Raw genomic sequence first — 27,634 nt, forward strand, 5'->3', positions numbered from 1 at the left:
CGGCTCCCTCCTCTCCCCCACCGCCTAAGCCTGGCTCCAGCAAACAGAGCAGCGGTCCCAGGACCGGCCACGCCAACTTGAGCCAACAGCGTGACCCAAGCAGGAGCAGAGTTCGGCAGCAGCATCAGTGGCTTCGGCACCGGTAACAGTGGCCCTAGCAATAGCAGATCCAGTCGCGACAGCAGTGGCAGACTCAGCAACAGCAGACCCAGGAGCGGCAGCAGCGGCAGATCCCGCAGCAGCAGCTTCAGGGCAGCAGCAGCAGTGGACACAGCAGCAGCAACTTCAGCAGCACTGGTGGCTCCAGCAGTGGCAGCTACTGCAGCAGCACAGGCAGCAACAGCGGTGGGCCCAGCAGCAACAGTTTCAGCAGCAGCAGCTACAGACCCAGCAGCGGTAGCTTTCACAGCAGCAGTTCCAGCAGCAGGGGTGCTGATCTGCAGGGCCACACTTGCCAGGCCCGGTTTGCACCGCAAGAAAAGCCAGTGCCCAGCTCCAGAAATCAGAACAGCAGCCCGACGACCCAGGCAGCAACTTGACAGAGACCAAAATCATCCAAGGTAACTGGGACTGCACCAGGGAAGGGTCTCACTTGATCACAAGCTGACTTGGATCCCTCAACAGACCAGAAAGCTTAACCTCCTTGTTGATAGAGGATATGGTCGTTATAATAACTACTCTTGCATACATATTTGGGGCTGTTTTTGACTGAATGTGTACAGTGTTTAGTTAAATTTTAGAATCTACCTGTGTTTTATTCTACTCAGCCTGCTTGAATATTCCCATAGCAGGGAAACTCAACCCCTAGGAACACCTTTGTAGATACTCTGAGAGTCTTAACAGCCACACCTAACACCTTAAGGTCCTACCCTGAAAATATATAACATCAAATCAATTGATACATCTAAGAATACCCAGCTAGCTAGAAAACCCAAGCATTAACTTAATCCAAGATGCAAAAATATATACATTATAACACAAGAACCACTAAAATGCAAGACGATATAAATTCACCTAAAAGTATTAATGCATCAGAAATGTCCTCCAGTGAGAATGAGTCAGAGGAAATGCCTAAGAAAGAGTTCAAAAGGATGATTATACATATGTTCAAAGAGGTCAAAGAACAAATCAAAAAAATCAAAGAGGAAATCGAAGGAATCAAAGAAGACGCAGGACACCAATTTAATGAAATAAAGAAGGCAATACAAGACATAAATAAGGAAATAGAAATAATAAAGAAAAACCAGTCAGAATTACTAGGAACGAAGAACACAGTTAATGAAATAAAAAACTCTGTAGAAAATCTCACCAGTAGGATGGATGAGGGAGAGGACAGAATATCTAAGCTAGAAGACCAGGTGGCCGATCTAATACAGTCCAACAAAGAGAAAGGCAAACTTATAGAAAAGTATGAGTGGGAATTTCAAGATATTCGGGACACTATGAAAAGATCCAATATAAGAATTCAGGGCATTGTAGAAGGAGAATTCCACTCCAAAGGCATAGTAGGCGTCTTCAACAAAATCATAGAAGAAAATTTCCCCCAAATTGAAAAAGAGGTGCCAATGCAGATACAGGAAGCCTTTAGAACCTCAGCCAGACAAAACCTGGATAGAACCTCTCCTCGCCATATTATTATCAAACTTTCAAAACACAAACCAAAGAAAAAATATTGAAAACAGTTAGAGAGAAAAATCAAGTTACCTACAAAGGCAAGCCCATCAGGATGACAGCAGATTTTTCAACACAAACTTTTAAAGCCAGAATGGCTTGGAGTGATATATTCCAAGTTCTGAAAGATAACAACTGTCAACCAAGGTTACTTTATCCTGCAAAGCTTTTCATTCAAATAGCCGGAGACATAAGGACATTCCATGACAAAAGCAGATTAAAGGAGTATTTGAAGACAAAACCAGCTCTACAGAAAATACTTGATAGAGTCCTCCATGCTGAAGAAAAGGAAAAGCACACATATAAGGAACCTAGAAAAAAACAAGGAATATTCAAATACTAGTTAATGCAAGAGAGCACAGGTAGAACCAGAACCACAAAAAAAAAAAAAAAAGGCAAACATAAATACACACCTTTCAATAATATCTCTTAATATCAAGGGCTCAATGCCCCAATGAAAAGGCATAGGCTTGCAGACTGGGTTAAAAAGCAGGATCCTACAATTTGTTGTCTCCAAGAAACTCACCTTTCTACAAAGGATAGACATTATCTTAGGGTGAAAGGTTGGAAGACGGTGTTTTAAGCAAATGGGCCTAGAAAACAAGCAGGGGTTGCTATCCTAATATCTGACAAGGTAGACTTCAGTCCAACATTAGTCAAGAAAGATAAGGAAGGTCACTTTATATTGATTAAGGGCACACTCCAACAGGAGGACATTACAATCCTAAACATATATGCACCTAACATGGGGGCTCCCAAATTCATCAAACAAACACTATTAGAACTAAGGTCACAGATAACACCAAACACAGTGGTGGTGGGTGACTTTAACACCCCACTCTCATCAATTGACAGGTCATCCCAAAAAAATAAACAGAGAGGCATCTGTACTAAATGAGGTCATAGAAGGAATGGACCTAACAGATATATACAGGACATTTCATCCAAAGGCTGCAGAATATACATTGTCTTCAGCAGCACATGGAACATTCTCTAAAATAGACCATATATTAGGACACAAAGCAAATCTTAACAAATTCAGGAAAATTGAAATAATTCCTTGCATTCTATCTGACCACAATGGAATTAAACTACAAATCAGTAGCAAGAAAGGCTAGAGTATACAAAAATCATGGAAACTAAACAATACACTACTAAATAATGAATGGGTCAATGAAGAAAGCAAGAAGGAAATCAAAAAACTTATAAAGTCAAACGATAATGAGAACACAACATACCAAAATCTCTGGGACACAATGAAGGCAGTTCTAAGAGGTAAATTTGTAGCCTTAAGTGCCTATATTAAGAAATTAGAGACTTTTTTCGAAAGCGCGGTTTCCCAGGAGATCGCTGGAGGTGACAGAGCCCCGGTCATGACAAGAGGAGAATGTGTTTGCTGGGCAATCAAAGATCTATTCCTACATGAGCCCGAACAAGTGCTCTGGAATGCGTATTCCCCTTCAGGAAGAGAACTCAGTTATACAGCACGAAGTCAAATGCCAAGGGAACCCATTAGCTGGGATCTACAGGAAACGAGAAGAGAAAAGAAATGCTGGGAACGCCATAAGAAACACCATGAAGTCTGAGGAACAGAAGATCAAAGATGCCAGGAGAGGTCCCCTGGCACCTTTTCCAAACCAAAAATCTGAAGCAGTAGAACCTCCAAAAACTCCACCCCCATCATTTGATTCTACCAATGCAGTTGTCACCGAGCAAGCCCTGAAAAAGCCCCTCAAGGGCAAGCAGGCCCCCCGGAAAAAAGTGCAAGGAAAAACACAGCAGAATCGCAAACTCACAGATTTCTACCCGGTCCAAAGGAGCTCCAGGAAGAGCAAAGCTGAGCTGCAGTCTGAAGAACGGAAAAGAATAGACGAGCTGATAGAGTGGGAAGGAAGAAGGCATGAAGACTGACCTCATTGATGGCAAAGGCAGGGGCGTGATTGCCACCAAGCAGTTCTGCAGGGGTGACTTTGTGGTGGAATACCACGGGGACCTCATTGAGATCACTGACGCCAAGAAGCGGGAGGCTGTGTATGCACAAGTCCCCTCCACGGGCTGCTACATGTGCTATTTTCAGTATCTGAGCGAAACATACTGCGTGGATGCCACTCGAGAGACAAATCGCCTAGGGAGACTGATCAACCACAGCAAATGTGGGAACTGCCAAACTAAACTGCATGACATGGATGGCGTGCCTCACCTCATCCTCATCGCCTCGCGTGACATCGGGCGGGAGAGGAGCTCCTGTGCGACTATGGTGACTGCAGCAAGGCCTCCATTGAAGCCTACCCGTGGCTGAAGCATTAGCCATGGTGGTGCCCTCCCCTCCACCCCCCTTCTTCAAAGGACAAAGTCCTCTCAAAGGGAAATGATTTTTTTTACATACTTAATCTTAGCGAATTCAGATGTTTTTAAAAGTATAATAAGATGCCTTTTCACTGTAGTATTTAAATATCTGTTACAGGTTTCCAAGGTGGACTTGAACAGATGGCCTTATATTACAAAAACTTTTATATTCTAGTTGTTTTTGTACCTTTTTGCATACAAGTCGAACGTTCATGCTTCCCGTGCATGCAGTCAAAGACTCAGCACAGATTGTAGAGGAAAGAGTCAACCTTGAACTAGGAGGCTGGGCGAGGCTTTGCCCCGCGTTGAAAGCCAGAACTTACCCCGCACCCTAATGTCCCATGACAGGCAGGTGCGAGGGCACCGCTGCCCCACACACATGGCCTGGACGGGATGTCTCCAAGCTCTTGTTCTCATCGTCTCAACGGACACGCATCAAAGTGTATGAATATTTTTTAAAAAGCAGTGAGTTAGTCTTCCCCTCTGCTTTCTTGAAAGCATACCGGCCTAGGGCCTGGAGGCGCCAGCCAAGCGCAGGCCTTCTCTTCCAGGGCTCGCTGCTTTCCCAGGTACCTCGAAGCATCAGGGTGGGCATCAGACTAGAGATATGCCGGGAAAAGCACTTTTCCCTGAAATTGCGTTCATTCTTTATAGAAATGTGAACACTGAATTTATTTTAAAAAATAAAAAGTAAAAATAAAAAAATAAAAATAAAAATAAAAGAAATTAGAAAGGTCACAAGTAAACGGCCTAATGCTTCACCTTAAAGCCTTGGAAAAAGAAGAACAAGGCAAACCAAAAATCAGTAGACAGGAAGAAATAATAAAGATTAGGGCAGAAATTAATGAAATAGAAACAGAAAAAGCATCCAAAGAATTAATGAAACAAAGAGTTGGTTCTTTGAAAGGATAAACAAGATTGATAAACCCTTAGCAAATCTGACCAAAAGAGAGAAGAGACACAAATTAATAAAATCAGAGATGAACAAAATAACATCACAACAGATTCCAGAGAAATTCAAAAAATCATAGGGATATACTATAAAAGCATATACTCCACAAAGTATGGAAATCTGAAAGAAATGGATGATTTCCTTGATTTATATGACCTAACTAAATTAAACCAAGAGGAGATTAATCACTTAAATAGACCTATAACAAACATGGAGATCCGAACAGTTATCAATAATCTCCTAACTAAAAAAAGCCCAGGCCCAGATGGATCCACTGCTGAATTTTACCAGCCCTTTAAGGAAGAGCTAACACCACTGCTTCTTAAGCTTTTCCATAAAATAGAAAAAGAAGGAAATCTACCAAACTCCTTCTATGAAGCCAGCATAACCCTGATACCAAAACCAGGCAAAGATAGAACAAAAAAAGAAAATTACAGACCAATCTCCCTCATGAAAATAGATGCAGAAATTCTCAACCAAATATTGGCAAACAGAATACAAAAATATATCAGAAAGATCATTCACCCTGACCAAGTAGGCTTTATCCCAGAGATGCAGGGATGGTTCAACATACTCAAATCTATAAATGTAATCCATTACATAAATGGGTTGAAGGACAAAAATCACATGATCATCTCATTAGACGCAGAGAAAGCGTTCGACAAAATCCAAAGTCCCTTCATGATAAAAGTCCTACAGAGACTGGGAATAGAAGGAACATATCTCAATATAATAAAGGCTATTTATGACAAGCCTACAGCCAACATATTACTAAATGGGGAAAAACTGGAAGCTTGTCCACTAAAATCAGGAACAAGACAAGGGTGTCCACGGTCCCCACTTTTATTTAATATAGTTTTGGAAGTCTTAGCCATAGCATAAGGCAAGAGACACACATAAATGGGATACAAATTGGAAAGGAAGAGATCAAGTTATCATTGTTTGCAGATGACATGATTCTATACATAAAGGACCCTAAAGACTCTACTAGCAAACTGTTAGAGCTGATCAAAACCTACAGCCATGTAGCACGATACAAAATAAATACACAGAAATCAGTAGCCTTCATATATGCTAACAACAAACACACAGAAGATGAAATCAGAGAATCACTCCCATTCACAATTGCATCCAAACAAATAAAGTACCTTGAAATAAACCTAACCAAGGAAGTAAAGAATCTCTACAATGAGAACTTTAAAACACTCAAGAGAGAAATTGCAGAAGACACTATAAAGTGGAGAAATATCCCCTGTTCCTAGATTGGAAGAATCAATATTGGGAAAATGGCAATCTTACCAAAAGCAATCTACACATTATTGCAATCCCTATCAAAATTCCAAAAGCATGCTTCATGGAAATAGAAAAAACAATCCAAAAATTCATTTGGAGTCACAAAAAACCTCGAATATCTAAAATAATACTGAGCAATGAAAATAAGGCTGGTGATATCACCATATCTGATTTTAACCTATATTACAGAGCCATAGTAACAAAAACAGCCTGGTACTGGCACAAAAACAGACATGTAGATCAGTGGAACAGAATAGAGGACCCAGATGTAAGCCCAAGTAGCTATAGACACCTGATATTCGATAAAAATACTCATTGGAGAAGAGACAGCCTCTTCAGCAAAGGGTGTTTTGAAAACTGGATATATATCTGCAGAAGGATGAAAATAGATTCTTCTCTCTCACCATGCACAAGAATTAAGTCCAAATGGATTAAAGACCTTAACATCAGACCTAAAACTCTGAAACTGCTAGAGGATAAAGTAGGGGAAACCCTTCAACATATTGGTCTTGGCAAAGACTTTCTGAATACAACACCAATTGCTCATGCAATAAAACCACAAATTAATCACTGGGACCTCATGAAATTACAAAGATTTTGCACTGCAAAGGACACAGTGAAAAAAGCAAAGAGGCAACCTACAAAATGGGAAAAAATCTTCGCTAGCTATATATCTGATAGAGGATTAATATCTAGGATATACAAAGAACTCAAAAAGTTAAATAATAAGGATGCAAACAAGCCAATCAAAAAATGGGCTATGGAGCTAAATAGAGCATTCTCAAAGGAAGAAATACGAATGGCATATAAGTATCTAAAAAAATGTTCTATGTCACTAGTCATCAGGGAAATGCAGATTAAAACTACATTGAGATTCCATCTCACTCCTGTCAGATTGGCCACCATCATGAAAACAAATGATCATAAATGTTGGCGGGGATGTGGAAAAAGAAGAACCCTTCTACACTGCTGGTGGGAATGCAATCTGGTCCAACCATTGTGGAAAACAGTGTGGAGGTTCCTAAAACAGCTAGAGATTGATCTACCATATGACCCAGCTATAGCACTCCTAGGCATATATCCAAAGGACTCATCTCATTTCCTTAGAAGTACGGGCTCAACCATGTTTATTGCTGCTCAATTTATAATAGTTGGGAAATGGAACCAGCCTAGATGTCCCTCAACTAATGAGTGGATAATGAAGATGTGGCACATTTATACAATGGAGTTCTACTCAGCGGTAAAGAAAAATGAAGTTATGAAATTTTCAGAAAAATGGATGGACCTGGAAAGTATTATACTAAGTGAGGTAACCCAGGCACAGAAAGCCAAGCGCCACATGTTCTCTCTCATATGTGGATCCTAGCTACAGATGATTGGGCTTCTGTGTGAGAAGGAAAATCCTTGGTAGCAGAGGCCAGTAAGTTAAAAAGGAGACATAAAGGGAAGAGAAAGGAAGGGAGGAGGGTACTTAATAGGTTGATATTGTATATATGTAAGTACAATGATTGTAATGGGGAGGTAATATGATGGAGAATGTAATTTCAAAGGGGAAAGTGTGGGGGTGGGGAGGGAGGGAGTTACCATGGGATATTTTTTTATAATCATGGAATATGTTAATAAAAATTTTAAAAAAAGAAATTGTCAATATAAAAGTTAAAATTTGAATATAGAGGATGGTTTAGCAGTTAAGAGCAATTGCCACTTAAGTATCAGAGCCTCTTGGGCATAAAACCACCAAGTTCAACTCCCCAGAATCTACGTAAATAGCCATGGCCATGTACATCTATAAATATCCAGCCCAGGATATTGCTCTTAAACATGGACAGTGGCAGGAATCCCATGCTGCAAAAAGGAGAATTTCAGGACAGAAAATTTCTCATGGAGGCCAAAAAGACATGGCACAGTACACAAGCACAAAGAACTTTCGATGCATAATTCTATACCTAATAAGAATATTCTTAGGCTGGAGAGATGGCTCAGCAGTAAAAGTGCTTGCCTTCAAAGTCTAATGACCTGGATTCAATTCCCCAGTACCCACGTAAAGCCAGATACACAGTAGCACATGTGTCTGGAGTTCATTTGCAGTGAATTCCAGCTAAGCCTGAACTAAAGTTGAGACCATACCTCAAAATAATAATAATAATAATAATAATAATAATTTTATCCTTTGTTGTTTATTATATATTTTTATTTGCAAAGATATAAAAGTAGGCAAAGTTTTTAAATTTCATTCCAACGAATGAAATGATGGTGGGTTATTTGATTGCATGCATGTGTGTATAAATATAAATATACATATATAATACCTAGAGTATATAACACTTTATAATAGTAAACATACACACACACACACACACACACACACACAAAGATTTAATTCTATCATGCAGAAATATCTTTTGAAGGTGGATAAAGTTGTGCCTAGAAAATTTCACTGCCAGGGGTGGGAGACCTTCCAGTGAATTATTGGCCATAGAAGCCCCTGATGCCCCATAACATTATAGGTCATTGCTAAGGCTCTTGGTTGTGCACCAGAAATAGACTCCATATTCATAAGCTGCAGGTCATTGAGAAATCAAGCTGAAACTGAGCTGGAAGCCTCCTACCTATCAGGATTCTAGAAAGACCTATGTGGACTGTTGGGGAAGAAAAATCAACAGTCTTAACCAGCAGTGGACCATGCAAACTTTATGGTTAGATAGACAGGCCAAATATACAAACTGGTGCAATGGTGGCTCATCTGTTTTAGGGGAAACAAAAATTGCTTCTTAATTGGACTTGAGGCCTACTCCATGGGACAGAATTCCTACCTGGTACTGAAATCCTACTCATAGATTATGGGGATGTTTGAACATCATTGGGATTGATAAAAACTATGTGGACTTTTAAAAGTTAGGCTGAATGAATGCATTGTATCTTACATGTATGGGGGCCAGGGCTTGAATGAGGTGGTTTGATTCAGGTGTCCCCCATAAACTTAGGTGTTCTGAATGCCATGTCCCCAGCTTTTGACAATTTGGAATTAAACACTCCTAGAGGCAGTTACTGTTGGGGGCAGGTGTTATAAGCCAGCTTCCTCTTGACAGTGTTTGGCACACTCTCCTGATACTATTGTCCACCTGATGTCCACCCTCTGTTCATACCATCATTTTCCCCTGCCATCATGGAGTTTCCCCTCAAGGCTGTAAGCCAAAATAAACCCTTCTTTTCACACAAGCTGCTCTTGGTCGAGTGTTTTCTGCCAGCAATGTGAACCTGACTGCAACAACAACTATATGCTGTTACAAGACACTTACTTCAAATATGATACTAAGAGCTTGAAAGTAAAAGGTTAAAAAAAAAAAAAAAAACACCATGCACTCACTGGTATTTATCTTCCCAAAATGAAATACTGTGCCCCAAAATTATACATAGCACTTTATTTGCAATAGCCAAAAAAACTAGAGGGAAAACTAAAAAGTACTAACAGATGAATGGTTGATCAAACTACAATACATCCATGGAATATGACTCATTAATAAAAAATAATAACATATAGCAACTTCAATACATCTCAAAGCTTTTTTCAAGAAGGAAAAACTCAAATAGGTATATACTAATTTTACTTATATATAACTCTTTGTTTTTTTTTTCTTTGTTATTTTTTCAAGGTAGGGTCTTGCTCTACCCCAGGCTGATCTGGAATTCACTGTGCAGTCTCAGGCTGGCCTCAAACTCAATGATCCCCCACCTTGGCTTTCCAAGTGCTGGGACTGAAGGTATATGCCACCATGGCTGGCTATATATCACTCTTAAATGACAGAATTATAGAAATATAGAGAGCAAATTACAAAAATTATAGATAGCAGATGGATAACTATCTGGGGTTTAAGAAAATAGAGGCAGGGGACAGGTATGGGAGTTTACCATGGTGATGGGCTAGTTCTGTGTTTACTAAGGTGATGGTTATAGACATTACAGGGTATACATATGTGATAAAATAACACAAAACTAGACACTTTTTACCAATATCCATTTCTTAGATTTTATCATAGTATAGTTTCATGAGATGAACTAACAGAAGAAACTGGTAAAGGGACCATGAGGTCTGTCAATGCTATCTTTGCAACGTTCCATAAGCCTATTAATTATTCCAAAAAAATTAAAAAATAAACATCAAAATCAGAAAACCTTTTACAAAAAAGAAATCTGCTCATCAGAATTACTTATTTGGGCTAGAGAGATAGCTTGGTTAAAAAGTGCTTGCTTGAAAAGCCTGATAACCCAACTTTGATTTTCTAGTACCCACATAAATCCAGAAAGATGAACAAACTGGTACATGCATCTGGAGTTCATTTGCAACAGCAGAAAGCTCCAGTGTGCTCATTCTCATCCCCCCCTCCTTCCCTCCCTCCCTTCCCCTCTCCCTTTCCCTCTCCCTCCCTCCTTCTTATTCTCTCTCAAAATAAATAAATATATTTTTAGTTACTTATTTTTCATCAAATATTAGTAATAGCAATTGCTGATGTTATTGCAGTTGTCTTCCCTAGTGTCAGATTCTCTGTCAGGCTCAAGAGAAAGGAATTTGGGCTGCAGATATGACTTAGTGGTTACAGCACTTTCCTGCTAAGCCTAAAGACCCAGGTTCAATTCCCCAGTACCCACATAAGCCAGATGCACAAGGTGGTGCATGAGTCTGGAGTTCATTTGCAGTGGCCTTGGTGCGCCCATTCTCTCTTTCTCTCTGCCTCTTTCTCTCCTTCTCAAATAAATATATTTCTTGAAAAACGGGGGGGGGGGGGACCTGGAGGGATGGCTTAGCAGTTAAGGCACTTGCCTGTAAAGCCAAAGGACCCAGGTTCAATCCCCAGGACCCACGTTAGCCAGATGCACAAGGGGGCACACATGTCTGGAGTTTGTTTGCAGTGGCTGGAAGCCCTGGCACACCCATTCTCACTCTCGCTCTCTCTCCCTCTCTCTCTGACATACATAAATAAATAAATCAAGAGAGAAAAATTTTATTTCTTTTTTGTTTTTTTAATATGTATTTATTTAATTTTTATTAACATTTTCCATGGTTATAAAAAAATCCCATGGTAATACCCTCCCTCCCCCCCACAATTTCCCCTTTGAAATTCCATTCTCCATCATATTACCTCCCCATTACAATCATTGTACTTACATATATATAATATCAACCTATTAAGTACCCTCCTCCCTTCCTGTCTCTTCCCTTTATATCTCCTTTTTAACTTACTGGCCTCTGCTACTAAGTATTTTCCTTCTCATGCAGAAGCCCAATCATCTGTAGCTAGGATCCACATATGAGAGAGAACATGTGGCGCTTGGCTTTCTGTGCCTGGTTACCTCACTTAGTATAATCCTTTCCAGATCCATCCATTTTTCTGCAAATTTCGTAATTATTTCTTTTTTGTTGTTGTTGTTGTTTTTGAGAACTGGTCTTGCTCTAGCCCAGGCTCACCTGGAACTTACTCTATATAACCCAGGCTAGCTTCAATCTCATGGCAATTCTCCTGTCTCAGTCTGCTGAGGGCTAGAAGTAAAAGTGTGAACCACCACACTTAGCTAAAAATTTTAAATATATGACTTCAAAGAGCTTCCAGTGTAGTGGCAGAAAAGACAGTCAGACAATACAGTACAGGTATGTAAGTTGGTGCTTTGGAAAATGAAATCAGTACCACCAATACCTGCATCAAGCGGCTGCTCCCCACTCATCTCCACAGCACATGGGCTATCTCCTCCCCACACAAAAGAAAGGCCTGTGGTTTCTGCTAGGGTCTGAAGATGACTTGTAGTTTCAAGCGTCAGTCCAGTGGGCATCAAGAGGTTTAAATTAAAATGCTGAAAAAGAAAAAAGATAAATAGACTGAAGCTCAAATATGTTTACTTTTATATAAGACATAGCACTAAGACTCAGTTTCAATTTCCTACTGCCCATGTAAGCCAGATGCACGAAGCGGCACAGGCGCCTAGAGTTCATTTGCAGTGGCTAGAAGCCCTAGCATGCCCAGTCTGTCTCTATCTGCCTCTTTTCCTCCCCGCCTCAAATAAATAAAATATTTTTAAAAGAGTTAAGGCAAAACAAAAACACTGTCAGAAGAGAGGGAATTACAGGAAAAAAAACTAATACCTTTTCTAATTTTGAAGTTTCCCTGAAGGGGGGGAGCTATCACAACCTTGATATCTAAGGATCACAACAAATAATATGTATATGAGTCCTATCCCTAAGCTGAGATTACCATAGTAATCAATTCCTATCTATACAAATCACAATTCCTATCTATACAAATACCAATTTTTCCTGTCCATAAGAACCTCAATTCCTGAAGATGAAAAGATTGCTCAGTGGTTAAAGGTGCTTGTTTACAAAGCCTGATGGCCTGGGTTCAATTCCCCAATACCCATGTAAAGCCAGATGCTCAAAGTGGCACATGTGTCTAGAGTTTGCAGTGTCAATGGTGGCCCATATGATTTAGGGAAAACAAAACTGCTCCCTAATTGGACTTGAGGCCCAATCCATGAGAGGGAATTCCTGCCTGGTACTGTAAACATACTCAAAGCCTATGGCTGGGGGGGGTGGGGGTGAGAGATGGCTTAGTGGTTAAGCACTTGCCTGTGAAGCCTAATGACCTCGGTTCGAGGTTCCATTCCCCAGGACCCACTTACGCCAGATGCACAAGGGGGAGCATGCGTATGGAGTTCATTTGCAATGGCTGGAGTCCCTGGAGTACCCATTCTCTATCTATCTACTTGTCTCACTCTCTCTCTGTGTTGCTCTCAAATAAATAAATAAATAAGCCTATGGCTGGGAAGGTCATAAGCCCTAAGGGGGGAACTACTACAGTTGTCTGGCTAAACAGATACATTAAGTCCACTGAACTACCCTCTAAATACTTAAGTTTATGTCCATATATTAATGCTGCTCTCACTTTTGGTTAGAGAAGCTTTTCTCTTCAGGTGACAGTGGCCACTGGGGTGACTTAAAATTCACTGAAGTGCTGGTAAGAAATGACAGTGGAGGGGGCTGGAAGGATGGCTCACTGGTTAAGGTGCTTGCCTGCAAAGCCAAAGGACCCAGGTTCTATTCCCCAGGACCCATGAAGGCCAGATGCACAAGGTGGCACATGCATCTGGAGTTCATTTGCAGCAGCTGAAAGCCCTGGCATGCCCATTTTCTCTCTCTCTCTCTCTCTCTCTCTCTCTCTCTCTCTCTCTCTCTCTCTCTCTCTCTCCCTCCCTCCCTCCCTCCCTCCCTCCCTCCCTCAAGTAAATAAATAAATTTAAGAGCTGGTGAAATGGCTTAGCGATTAAGGCACATGCCTGAGAAGCCTAAGGATCCAGGTTTGATTCTCCAGGTCCCATGTAAGCTAGATGGCATATGGAGGCACCTGCATCTGGAGTTTATTTGTAGTGGCTGGAAGCCCTGGTGCACCCATTTTCTCTCTCGCTCTAATAAATAAATAAAAATAAATTTAAATTTTTTTAAGTAATTAATTAAAAAAACTTTAAGAAATGACAGTGGAGTGTTGAGAACTAATAATACATCACTATCACACTCTCCGAGGCTCAGGGACCATTGCAGAAGAGGTGTGGAAAGAATGTAAGACCCCAAGGAAGAGGAGGAGTGCTTACACAAAGTGTAAGACACAAAGTGGCCTCAGTATTCATGACCTCACAGTGGCTCATGCTACCTACACAAAAGATCTGCATAACAGGAGGGAGGGGGGAATGATGACATCAAAATAGAAGAGAGATTTGCCAGGCATGGTAGTGCACGCCTTTAATCCCAGCACTTGGGAGGCAGAGGTAGGAGGACTTCCATGAGTTCAAGGCCACCCTGAGACTACATAGTGAATTCCAGGTCAGCCTGAGCTAGAGTGAGACCCTACCTCGAAAAACAAAAATGGGGAGGAAAAGAAAAAAAAAAAAAAACAGGAGAGAGATTTCTTTGGAAGAAGAGATTCAGTGAAGATGAGATTCTGGAGGGGAAAAAGGGAAGATGGTGGGAGGGCACTATGATTATAATATACTGTCTATACAAATGGAAGTTTTCAATAGAAAGTTTAAAAGAAGCCAGGCCTGGGGCTGGAGAGATGGCTTAGTGGTTAAACGCTTGCCTGTGAAGCCTAAGGACCCTGGTTCGAGGCTCAGTTCCCGCTCAGTTCCCCAGGTCCCACGTTAGCCAGATGCACAAGGGGGCGCACGCGTCTGGAGTTCGTTTGCAGAGGCTGGAAGCCCTGGCACGCCCATTCTCTCTATCTCCCTCTATCTGTCTTTCTCTCTGTGTCTGTCACTCTCAAATAAATAAATAAATTAAAAAAAAAAAAAAAAAAAAAGAAGCCAGGCCTGGTGGCACAGGCTTTAATCCCAGCATTTGGGAGGCAGAGGTAGGAGGATTACCGTGAGTTTGAGGCCACCCTGAGACTATATAGTAAATTCCAGGTCAGCCTGAGTTAGAATGAGACCCTACCTCAAAACTCTTTCACCCCAGAAAAAAAAAAAAAAAAAATTGAAAAGGGACCAGGCCTAGTGGCACGGCCTTTAATCCTAGCACTTGGGAGCCAGAGACAGGAGTACTGCTGTGACTTCAAGGTCAGCCTGAGACTACAGATTGTGTTCCAGGTCAGCCTGGGCTAGTTAGATCCTACTTTGAAAAAAACAAAAAAGAAATATTTAAAAGGGCTGAATAGATTGCTCAGCGGTTAAAGACACGTGCTTGTAAAGCCTGATGGTCTGGGTTCAATTACCCAGTACCCACGTAAAGCCAGAAAACAAATTGGCATATGGTTCTGGAGTTTGTTTGCAGTGGCAGGCAGCCCTGGTGTGCCCATACTTTTTCTGTCTCTCTCAAATAAATAAAAATATTTTTTAAAAAAGTTAAAGGACTGGTGGAATGGCTTAGCGGTTAAGGCATTTGCCTGCAAAGCCAAAGGACCCAGGTTCAATTCCCCAGGACCCATATTAGCCAGATACACAAAGGGGCACATGCATCTGGAGTTTGTTTGCAACGGCTGGAGGCCCTGGCACACCCATTCTCTCTCTCTCCCTCTGTCAAACAAATAAATAAATAAAAATATTTTTAAAAAAAATTAAAAACAGGTTTATTGGAATATATTTCACATGCTCTAAGTTTCTATTTTAAATGCATTGCCAAAATGTTTTTACTAACTTTACAGAGTATTTAACTATCTATTTATTTGTTTGAAAGAGAAAGAATGGGCGGGCCAAGGCCTCTAGCCACTGCAAATGAATTTCAGATGCATGTGCCACCTTGTGCATCTGGCTTACGTAGGTACAGGAAAATCAAACCTGCGCCCTTAGGTTTCTCAAGTAAGCACCTTAACTGCTAAGCCATCTCTCCAGCCCGAGTATTTATCACCAGAAATCAATTTTAGAATTTTTCTGTTAACTTAAAAGCTGCTTCAATGCTCATATGCAGTTCCTTTTCACACATCTCTACATGCACATAACCAATAGTCTACCTTTTGTCCATAGAAATTTTTGCCTCTCCTGAACATTTTGAATAAATGGGATTATATACTATGTGGTCCTTTGTATCTGGTTTCTTTCACTTGGCATTTTTTTAGGTTCACCCATGCTACAGAATGGATATAATCTATTTATTTTCTTTTCTGTTTGTTTTTTTTTCGAAGTAGGGTCTCACTCTAGCTCAGGCTGACTTAGAATTCACTATGTAGTCTGAGGGTGGTCTCAAACTCATGGTGATCCTCCTACCTCTGCCTCCCAAGTGCGGCACCATGCCCAGCTCTATCTACTTATTCTTGCTTTGTCCACTTGTAAAACAATCCAAAATGTTATGTTTATGCATGTCTAGAATGTTAGAAAAAGTTGCTACAGAAAGGCATGACATAAATCAGGTGACGTGGTACACACCTTTAATCCTAGCACTTGGGAGGCAGAGGTAGGAGGATCACCGTGAGTTTGAGGCTACCCTGAGACTACACAGTGAATTCCAGGTCAGCCTTAGAGTGAGACCCTACCTCAAAAAACTAAAAAGCATGACATAAACAGTGAAGAGCAACAACACAGAAGGTACTTAACACCACAGCCTTGAGGGTAGTACTGTACAAGATCAAGGAATTCTACAGCTCTCCAAATGTTCTGAAAGCCCTCAGTAATTCTCAAAAACCTTAATCAGTGAGAAAAGCTGAGAGAAAAAGTTAGCTGAGAGAAAAAGGCTGTAGAGATGCCTTAGTGGTTAAGGCGCTTGCCTTGCAAAGCCTAAAGATCCTGGTTCTATTCTCCAGTATCTACATAAGCCAGATGCACAAGGTAGCTCCTGTGTCTGGAGTTCATTGGCACTGGCTAGAGGCCCTGGCATATATCCTCCCTCATATATATACTGTTAAGGAGCTTGCCTGCAAAGCCTAAAGACCCAGGTTTGATCCCGCAGTCCAGATGCATGCATACATTGTGGGGGGGCGAGGGGGGTGGAGAGAGAGAGAATAAATAATAAATAAATAATAAATAAAAGAGAAAGAAAAAGTTAGCCTTAGGTCTTAACATATCCCTTGAAAAAGTATCAGCTACCTGAAACACAATAATTTCAGGTAGAAAACAGTGAAGTGTTCATACTCCAGCTCTACTAAATATATAATCATATTATGTCAAGTTTGTATGTATAAAATAAGAAAAGGGGTGGGGAGGTAGCTCAGTCAGTGAAGTGTTTGCCTTGCCAGCATCAGAACCTAAGTATGACTCCCAGAGCCCAGGTAAAAACTGAGCATAAGAGTGTTCACCTATAATCCCAGAGCTGGGGAAACTGGGACAGAATACCTATGACTCGCTGGCTAGCTAGTCTAGCCAAATCAATGAACTCCAGATTCAGTAGATACCCTATCTCAAAAAACAAGAGGGAGAGTGATTAAAGAAGACATTCAGCATTGACCTCTGGCTTCCACAAGCACACACATACGTGACACACACATATGTATACACATATATGCACACACACTTTCACATAGTTGTACCATACTATGCAAGCTTCTCCAGTCCTACTATGTAGCGAGACCTTTTTTGGAAGGTTCATAGAGTAAGTCTTGAAGCGGCACATTTCACTAATTAAAATCTTGTCACATGAACCCATCTAACTACAATGGAGATGCGAATGTAATGTGGTAGGTCTCAACACTAGCAAATAAAGAGTGAACTGAATTAGTATTGTCTTTCTCAAAAACTTCTATGTCAGTATCAGTTATCCATCCTCCTTCCTTCATTCTTTCCTCTCCTTGTTTGTAGCAGGGTATTACTCTAACACAGGCTGGCCTCAAACTCATGGTAATCCTCCTACCTCAGCCTCCCAAGTGCTGGGATTAAAGGCGTGTATGACTATACTGGGCAATATCAGTTATTTTATAAAAAGCCATGAAGCAATAGCAGAGATAGTATATTTGCAGAATTATTTCTCAGTGTGGGCAGATAAACAATAAATAAAGTATATGGTAATTTGAATGGAAATAAATGCTAGAGGGAAAGCTGAATGAGGGAAAAGGACAGAAAGTTCAACTTTCTTTGACAAATTCATATACATATATGTTGATCGTGTAAATGTACCCCTTACGTTCTCTTATCCCCTCCTGCCCCTACTGAGCACCCCTTCTTTCACCACTTACCAGTGGTGTGTATACCACTAAAGAGAATAACTCCCATGGAGGATGGATTTGGGTGGGGAAATGGAGGTGGTGGTTGGGAACTGTCATAGTTGACTGTCTATACTTACAGAAGCTGTCAATAAAAAGAAAGATAATGACTCCCCCTCCCTCAGCTAGAAAGGGTAGGATTTAATGAGCTCCTCCCCAGTCCATGATGGAATGCTGACTGGCCCTGTTGTGTGCAGGTAACCACAGCTGCTATGAGTTTATAAAAGCAACGGTCATGTACTGCCTGGAAGAGAATTCTATAGTACTTTCTCATACCCTCTAGCTTTTATATTCTTTCCATCTCTCTTCTGTGATGTCCCCTAGGCCTTAGAAGGGATAATATAGATGTTCCATATCGGGGTGAGAATTCAATATTCACTCATTTTTAGTGCTTTGGCCAGTTATGAATCTCTGCATTAGCCATCACCCATTGTGAAAAAAGGCATTTCTGACCAAAGCTGAGAGCAGCACTATCTAGAATTGGATCAATCCTCTTTTCCCAACCTCTGGAACTTTCCTGTTGGCTTCACTCTCACCTTATGCTTCACCTTTCCTAGCAGACCACTAGATTGCCAAAAAAAGGCACTGTCTCCATACTACTCTGTAAATTATGCTTTTAGTTCAGTTTGGTTTTGTTTTGTTTTTTAGTTTTTCAGGGAAGGGTCCATTTTCTGTTCTTATTTTTATGCCTCAATTTCAACACCCACAAATTTTCCAATAAAGGATTTATTTTATTTTATTTTACTTTATTTTTTTCTGATTTTTTGAGGTAGGGTTTCACTCTAGCCTAGGCTGGCCAGGAATTCACTATGTAGTCTCAGGGTAGCCTCAAATTCATGGCAATTCTCCAATAAAGGATCTTCAATGTCAACTTTTCTAATCATTAATACATCTCATTCAAAAATCGTACACTAGAGCCAAGCATGGTGGTGCACACCTTTGATCCCAGCACTTAGGAGGCAGAGGTAGGAGGACTGCCATGAGTTCGAGGCCACCCTGAGACTACATAGTGAATTCCAGGTCAGCCTCGGTTACAGGGAGACTCTACATCAAAAAAAAAAAAAAAAATCTCAAGCATATATAATTTTTTTAATTGACTCATTAAGCCAGGCATGATAGGGCACACCCTTGATAGGGGGGTGCGGCAGAGGTAAGAGGATCACTATGAATTTGAGACCACCCTGAGACTACAGACTGAATTCCAGGTCAGCCTGAGCTATATAGTAAGACCCTAGCTCGGGGGGGGGAAATAATTGACCCGTTATGTAATAATGTAATGGTGTCTATAATGATATACTGAACAATTTTTAAATCCTTGCTCCATGGCTGCTAAGTATGACCACCTCAAAGCTATTTTCTAAGCAATTACTAATTAGTAACTACTTCTATGCAGGTACCAAGAGCACTACATTATGCTTTTGAAATATTCTTTCACTGCATCAAAATGGGACAGGTACACTCAAAAAAATCATGTAGTTTTCCTAGTGGGAATGTATAAGTCACTATGTAAATCAGTGTGGTGCTTCTTTAAAAAACTAAAAAAGGATCGGGCATGATGATCCATGCCTTTAATCCCAGCACTTGGGAGGCAGAGGAAGGAGGATCTCCATGAGTTTGAGGCCACCCTGAGACTACATAGTGAATTCCAGGTCAGTCTGGGCTACAGTGAAACTCTACCTCAAAAAGAAAAAAAAAAAAAAAACTGGGTGTGGCACACACTTTTAATCCCAGCACTTGGGAGACAAAAGATGGAGGATCACTGTGAGTTCAAGGCCACCCTGAGATTACATAGTAAATTGTGGGTCAGCCTGGGCTAGAGTGAGACCCTACCTCAAAAAACTTTTTTAAAAAATTAAAAATAGAGCTATAACACCATGCAACAATATCATTTCAGGATACACATCCCAAAGAATCTAGCTCAGGCTCAGTGGAGAGATGGCTTAGTGGTTAAGGCACTTGTCTGTGAAGCCTATGGACTCAGACTCAACTCCCCAGGACCCATGTAAGCCATATGAACAAGATTATGCATGAGTCTGGAGTTCATTAGCAGTGGCTAGAGGCCCTGGTGCACCCATTCTATTTGCCCCTCGTGCCTCTCTCTCTCTCTCTCTCTCTCACTCTCACTCTCACTCTTTCTCTAATAAATAAAAATTTAAAAAAAAAGAATCTAAGTCAGATGAATAAAGTATATGATATCCATGTATGAAGTTGTCATAATGAAACTCATTGTTTTGCATGCTATTTTTTAATAATTGTTACCCCTGACAATTTTTATAGGTTAAATAGTAAATAATCAAGCATACATAATGGTGCCCAATACCAACACATGGTATGCATTAAGTGCTTCTATTTAATCCTAACTACCCTGTTTGACCCATACATCATAACCTCATTTTACAGGTGTTGCAGTCAGGTTTGCACTGCTGGCAGGAATCACCCAACTAAGAGCAGCTTCTGAAAAAAAAAAAACAAAAAGTTTATTTTGGCTTACAGACTCAAGGGGATGCTCCATCATGGCAGGGGAAAACAATGGCATGAGCAGAGCATGGACATCAACCCACATCAAGTGGACAACAGCAACAGGAGACTGCCAAACACTGGCAAGAGGAAACTGGCTATAATTCCCATAAACCTGCCTCCCACAATACACTGCCTCCAGGAGGCGTTAATTCCCAAATCTCCATCAGCTGGGAACATAGCATTCAGAATGCCTAAGTTTATGAGGGACATCTGAATTAAACCACCAAAACAGGTAAGGAAGCTGAGGCTCAGTGAAGTCAAACAACCTGTCAGTTCACAGAGCTAAGAAACAGCATGGGTAGCATCTGGAGCACAGGAGTTTTCCTAGTCTCTATAGGATTTCAGGCTTTCTCAGTTTGAGAGCTCACAAAGATAACTGGCACTATCATGATCAAGAAACAGGTCATACAACAACTAATTGTGACACCTTGTAGGCTAGCCAAAATTCTCAGAAACTTGATCAAATTTACTCTAAGCAACTGGCTCTGGGACAGTTAATATCTAAAGTGGATCATAAACAGCCAATCTGAATTATTAAATTAGTTTATTTAACTATAAGAATTCAGCTACAGATAGAATAAAATAGAAACCTGAAATAAAGTTCTCTAAATGTTCTGTTCAGGAAACAGACCACAAATGAAAAATATCCAACGTTAGTCAGTCCCAGGAAATTACTAGACTGTCTTTACCTCTGTGAGTAGCTATATATGTGCTTATCTCAGACAGACAGCCCCTCCCCCAAAGAAAGACTCTTTACTGAGAATGGGACAGAGGAAGGAAGAGGCCTGGAAACTCCCTGATAACCACAATTAAAGAGAAACTAAAAAGACAGGTCAATTAAAGCAGTGACCAATCCCACCCCCACCCCCCCCCCCCGGCCCCTGCGCCCCCGCGCCCCCAGCACCACTCCGGCTGCATCGAGCTCGCTCAGAGCTCCTAGGCTAGCGCCACTGCCGTCTCCCTCCAGCCACCGTCATGATCATCTACCCGGACCTCATCAGCCACGAGGAGCTGTTCTCCGACATCTACAAGATCCAAGAGATCGCAGCCAGCCTGTGGCTGGAGGTGGAGGGCAGGATGGTCAGCAGGACAGAGGGTAACATCGATGACTCAGTCATCAGTGGAAATGCCTCTGCTGAAGGCCCAAGGGCGAAGGCACTGAAAGCACAGTAGTCACCAATGTTGATATTGTCATGAACCATCACCTTCAGGAAACCAGCTTCACAAAAGAGGCCGACAAGAAGTTATGTCAAAGATTACATGAGATCACTCAAAGGCAAACTTGAAGAACAGAAACCAGGAAGAGTAAAAAGCCTTTTATAGCAGGGGCTGCAGAGCAAATCAAGCACATTCTTGCTAATTTCAATAACTACCAGTTCTTTATCGGTGAAAATATGAATCCAGATGGCATGGTTGCTCTCCTGGACTACGGTGAGGATGGTGTAACTCTTTCATGATTTTCTTTAAGGATGGTTTAGCAATGGGAAAATGTTAACACATCCGCAGTCGTCTGGATCTATCGCCTGTCATCGCCGCCGGCTGCTGCTCGCCATCCACACAACCCAGGACTAGAGGAACAGACTGATGTCATCTTGACCTTTTAATTTGACTGACTCATTTGGAGTGAAGGCATTGTTTTGTTTTATTTTGTTTTAAGGGGTGAAAAAAAAACATGTCATGTAGGTTGTCTAAAAATAAAGTGCATTTAAACTAAAAAAAAAAAGTGAGCAAGTGCTGGGGAAGAAAGAAGATGGCATCTGACTGACTAAATCACCCTCTCATTGTCTACATTTCTCCCACTGAATTCTTTATTGTCTTAGATATTTTGTCTACAAATTCTCTGGCTTCCAGGAAAGTGAATTTATAGTAATTATGATAGACACATTGAAAATATGTTAAATGTGTAAAACAATTCAGTGCAAAAAATTAAATAGACATAGAGAAGATAGCCTAAATTATGCTAATTAAGCTCATATAAGACATAAAAATCAAAACTAATTGGAATTACAACTGTCTACTTAGGATACTTAATAGCTTTTTGCTTAGTCAGTATTAGAATTAGTTGTACCCTGAGCTGGAGAGATGGCTCAGTAGTTAAGGCACTTGCCTGCAAAGCAAAAAAATTCCCCAGTACCCACATAAAGCCAGATATACAAGGTGGTGCATGCATCTGAAGTTTGCTTGCAGTGGCTAGAGGCCCTGGCAAGCTCATAGCTCATATTTATTCATATTCATAGGAGGATGGCCATGAGTTTGAGGCCACCCTGAGACTACCAAGTGAATTCCAGGTCAACCTGGGCTAGAGAGAGACTCTACCTAGAAAAAAAGAAGAGGGAAAGGAAGGGAAGTAAGTAAGGAGGCAGACAGGCAGGGAGGGAGGGAGGGAGGGACAGAGGAAACTAAGAGGAAAGGGACTAGCTCTAAAGAAAGGATTCAGTGAAAGGGGGAAAAGGAAAGAGGACAAAAAAAAATGATGGGAAGAGATTATGATCAAAGTACATTATGTACATGTATGAAAATTATCATTATAAAGTAAAAAAAATGTCAGTGATATTTTTACATTTTATAAAATTGGTGAAAGTAGAACTGTATTTCACGGTTATCTTTCCAACTGACATGAGGTTAAAAGACCTTCTCCTGGGCTGGAGAGATGGCTTAGCGGTTAAGCGCTTGCCTGTGAAGCCTAAGGACCCAGGTTCGAGGCTCGGTTCCCCAGGTCCCACGTTAGCCAGATGCACAAGGGGGCGCACGCGTCTGGAGTTCCTTAGCAGAGGCTTGAAAGCCCTGGCGCGCCCATTCTGTCTCTCTCCCGCTATCTGTCTTTCTCTCTGTGTCTATTGCTCTCAAATAAATAAATAAAAAATTAAAAAAAAAAAAAAAGGTATGTGCCACCATGCCCGGCAAGATTTAAAAAAAAAAAAAAAAAAAAAAGACCTTCTCCTGCCTTTTCTAAGCACTAAATTTCTTATTTTACAAAGTGCCAGGTCAAGTCATTTTCTCAATGGGGTGTCTCCCTTACTTACTGATTCAAAGGAGCTTTTCTATATTCTGACATGAGACTAAACTTACTTTTCCACCTGTGGTTCCTTCCTTCACTCCCTGCATGGTGTCCACTGATAACAGTTTTAATTTGAATGTAGTCATATTTAACAATCTTTTCCTTTAGGCTTGGCCATTTTTACCTCTGGCTTAACAAATTCTTCCCCAGGCTGGAAAGATGGCCTAGTGGTTAAGGTGCTTGCCTGAGAAGTCTAATGACCTAGGTTCAATTCCCCAGGAACCACATAAGTAAGATGTACAAGGTGGCATATAAATCTAGAATTTGTTTGCAGAGACTGGAGACCTTGGTGCACCTATTCTCATTCTCTCTCTGTGTCTCAAATAAATAAAAATTCAAAAAAAAAATGAAGAAGGTAGGGCTGGGGAGATTGCTCAGTGGCTAAAGGCACTTGCTTGCAAAGCCTGTCTTCCCAGGTCTGATTCTCCAGGATCCATATAAAGGCAGATGCACAAAGTGGTGCATGCATCTGGAATTTGTTTGCAGCAGCAAGAGGCCCTGGTGTACCCATTCTCTCCCTCCCTTCTTCCCTCCACCCTATTTCTGCTCACAAATAAAGAAGTAAAATTGAGGAATGCAAGAACAAGATGAAAAAAGTTAACTAAAAAAATAAAAAGGTAATTCTGCAGAGTAAATGTGAGAGTGCCAAGAACTTGCTTTATTTCCTAGCCACCTGTTTGCAACTGTTTTCATCCTCCAAAGTTCTCTAAACTTCTTGATGATGCCCCTTTATCTTTTTTACTCCTTAACAGAGCACTCTGTCCCTTCTACACCCAGCTTAATTGCATAATACTTAAGAGCAACACCTACATGCTCCAAAAGCTCTCCACCCCCTATTATCACTTCTTCATTTCTCTACTTCTATTTCCCAGCAAGTGCTCTTAAAGATTTGTCTATATATGCCATTTCCTCCCTTCCGGCTCAGTCTGGCTTCAGTTTTCTTGATTTCAAAGGTACTGCTCTTGCCAGTGTCACCAATCACCTATCACCAAATCAAATGGTTTCCTCCTTATAAGCCCATATCCCTAAAACACACATACACACACGCACACAGTTTTACAGCAAGCTGTTTTTCCTTTAATAACTTTCTCCTCTCTGCATTTTTTTTTTAATTTTGAGAGAAAGAGGCAGATGGAGAAATTAGGCATGCCCCAGGGCCTCTAACCACTGCAAATGAACTCCAGATACATGTATCACCTTGTGCATCTGGCATACGTGGGTACTGGGGAATTGAACCTGGGTCCTTAGGCTTTGCAGGCTAACACCTTAACCGCTAAGCCATCTCTCCAGCCGCCCTTCCCCCTTTTTATTTTATCTTTTGGTTTTTCGAAGTAGGGTTTCATTCTAGCCTAGGCTGACCTGGAATTCACTATTTAGTCTCAGGCTGGCCTTGAACTCATAGTGATCCTCTTTCTCTCTACTGCTTTGATTCTACTCTCCTGGTTTCCCTTCTTCCTCCATAGCCAATCCTAGACTTTTCTGTTGCCTCTATCAGAATCACACAAATTTGGGTGTCTAGTCTAAAGGTTATACTTCCTCAGAGTTTAATGCTGAGCTTTCTTTTTATCCTTTCCCCCATATAGATTATGACATTCTGTTCTCAGGTAATAGCACATAATCTCAGGGCTGTAAGTACTACCAGCTGTTATGAGACTTCATCCCTGCACTTAACACCCCTAATTAGGTTCAACTGTTAATTCAGAATCTCCTTTTAACTAAATCCTAATTCTGCTTTTCAACTCAGCTCTTTCTGGGGTCTCCATCTCAGTACTACTTAACCAAGCAAGCCAAACAGTTCTGAACTATCACAATGGCTCCTTCACTCAACCCATTAGCAAGTCCTACTAAGTGTATACCATTATACTATCTTGAAATTCATCATTTCTCTCCATTTCCATTGCCATCACCCTAATCCAAACCACTCTGGCAACTGTGGTAGCCTCCAAATAAGTCTCACCACACTTAGAAGTCCATTCTCCACACACCATACAGATATAGTTTGAAAGGCAAAGCAAGCTGGATATGGTGGCTCAACACTAAAGAGGCTAAGGGAGGAAGATTGCTGCGAGTTTCAGGGCAACCTAAGCTGTAGAGTAAGATCTTGTCTCATGAATTAACTAACCAACCAACCAACCAACAAACACTACATAGCAAAGCAAATCATGTCACAATTCTATTTACAACTTTCCAACAGCTTTGTATGTAGTAAAACCCAAACTTCTACAAGATCTGGCCCCTGCTTGACACTCCTACCTTTGCATTCAAAGTCTATCTCATCAAACTAACTTCAGAGCCTTTGAAGACAGCCTACTGACCTGACAGCACTCCACGTAACTGTGTCTTGCCCTCCACATCTTAGTCTAAAAGTCACCAGTAAACATTTTTTCTACTGTATAGAGTACAAGCATTGCCCATCTTATACTTAAGATTCCTATCTCTCACAGTTACCAGATGTTAGTTCCTTATTCATTGGTTATCTCCCTATCTTACTGCAAAATATTCTCTTTTTTTGGATAGCATATAATAGCAACAATTGATATTTGTAGAATAAATGGCAAAAAGAACAAACCAAAGATGAGAAAAGAGAAACAAAGAAAAGCAAACACATTTCCAACCTACCTCATTTTCTGACAACTCCTAAAGGTGTCTTCATAGGACATTAATGCTTCCTGAGAAGCATCTGAGGACACAAGGGACTTCTCTTTTGCTTAGTCTGAGGCTTTCTGCCTCAGAACACTTCTAAGGGAGTCTTCAATAACCATGCTTCAAAAAACAGAGTAAGTTCAGTGGGGAATAAGATCATTTAATGGGGGAATGGTATGGGAAAGGAAAAATAAATTATTTTTGCTTAAATTTAAATAGAACATTTTTAACAGAACTTTGATGAGGTAATAGTTCTAAATGGCACTCAATTCAGGAAGGAATTTATACACTATATGAAAATGAACAGAGGTCAGTGTCCACCCATAAAGTCTCTCCTCCACAGACTGCTTGTTCCAGACCCTTTCCATAGAATGAATAAAATGTTATAGCTGCCAGTGATTATAAAAGGTGAAAATTAATTCCAGCACCTGGAAAGCAGAGGTAGGTAGATCACCATGAGTTTAAGGTTACCCTGAGACTACATAGTGAATTCAGGGTCAGTCTGAACTAGAGTGAAACCCTACCTCAAAAAAAAAAAGGTGAAAATTAAGTCCTAATTTACCAAGAAGCACAAAGAATTTAAAATACATCACAGGTGTTTGGGAGTATTTTTGCTATGGAAATCATCTGATATATGGGAGAAAAAAAAAGTTTACTCTCAGCTTATTTGAATTAAATAATTTTTAAGTTTCCTCTTGGGCAATTGGGGACTACTGATAGCTACAATTTTAGGAAATCTATTAATTATATCCACACAAGAGAGCACATGAATGCAGTGAGATACAGCTAGATAAGAACATGAAAAGTCAGTGTACGTTTTCAAGCAACACAGGACAGTAATTTACATTCATCTAATGATTTCAGCTAGCACTTGACCATAAATTGTTTAATTCATTAAAAAAACATAATAAATGGCTGGGCATGATGGTGCTCGGCTTTAACCTCAGCACTCAGGAGGCAGAGGTAGGAGGATCACCGTGCGCTCGAGGCCACCTTGAGACTAAAGAGAAGGAAGGAATGAAGATTTTGTTTGTTTTGTCTTGTTTCGTTTTTTGAGGTAGGGTCCCACTCTAGCCCAGGCTGACCTGGAATTCACTATGTAGTCTCAGGCTGGCCTCAAACTCAGCAATCCTCCTACCTCTGCCTCCTGAGTGCTGGGATTAAAGATGTGTGCCACCACACCTGGCTAAGAGTTTATTGTTTAGTGGGTATAGCTTTTCACTTTTACAAGATGAAGGGAGTTAGATAGATCATGGTGATGGCTATAACACAATACAATCACATTTAATTCCATTAAACTGTACATTAAAATGGTTAAGATGGTAGATTTTATTATATATTTTTTAAATATTTTATTTTTATTTATTTATTAGAGAGAGAGGAGGCAGGTAGAGAGAAAGAAAGAGAATGGGCATGCCAGGGCATCCAGCCACTGCAAATGAACTCTAGACGTGTGGGGGCACCTTGCACAACTGGTTTATGTGGGTA

At 40.8% G+C, this 27,634-nt stretch overlaps 1 protein-coding gene and 2 pseudogenes across 7 annotated transcripts in view; 2 read left to right on the forward strand and 1 right to left on the reverse strand.

The window, feature by feature from the left end:
- Positions 1-27,634, reverse strand: part of Sfmbt1 (Scm like with four mbt domains 1) — a 303,481-nt gene that overhangs the window by 84,262 nt on the left and 191,585 nt on the right. For all 7 annotated transcript variants that reach the window (XM_045135994.1, XM_045135999.1, XM_004652749.3 and 4 more), the window contains one exon: positions 11,953-12,106. In XM_045135994.1, the coding sequence (XP_044991929.1) occupies positions 11,953-12,106 (154 nt within the window). The remainder of the gene's footprint in view (positions 1-11,952; positions 12,107-27,634) is intronic.
- Positions 3,020-3,996, forward strand: LOC123455318 (annotated as a pseudogene).
- Positions 21,421-21,940, forward strand: LOC101603656 (annotated as a pseudogene).

Source organism: Jaculus jaculus, chromosome 16 (genome assembly GCF_020740685.1).
Source record: "Jaculus jaculus isolate mJacJac1 chromosome 16, mJacJac1.mat.Y.cur, whole genome shotgun sequence".
NCBI lineage: Eukaryota > Metazoa > Chordata > Mammalia > Rodentia > Dipodidae > Jaculus > Jaculus jaculus.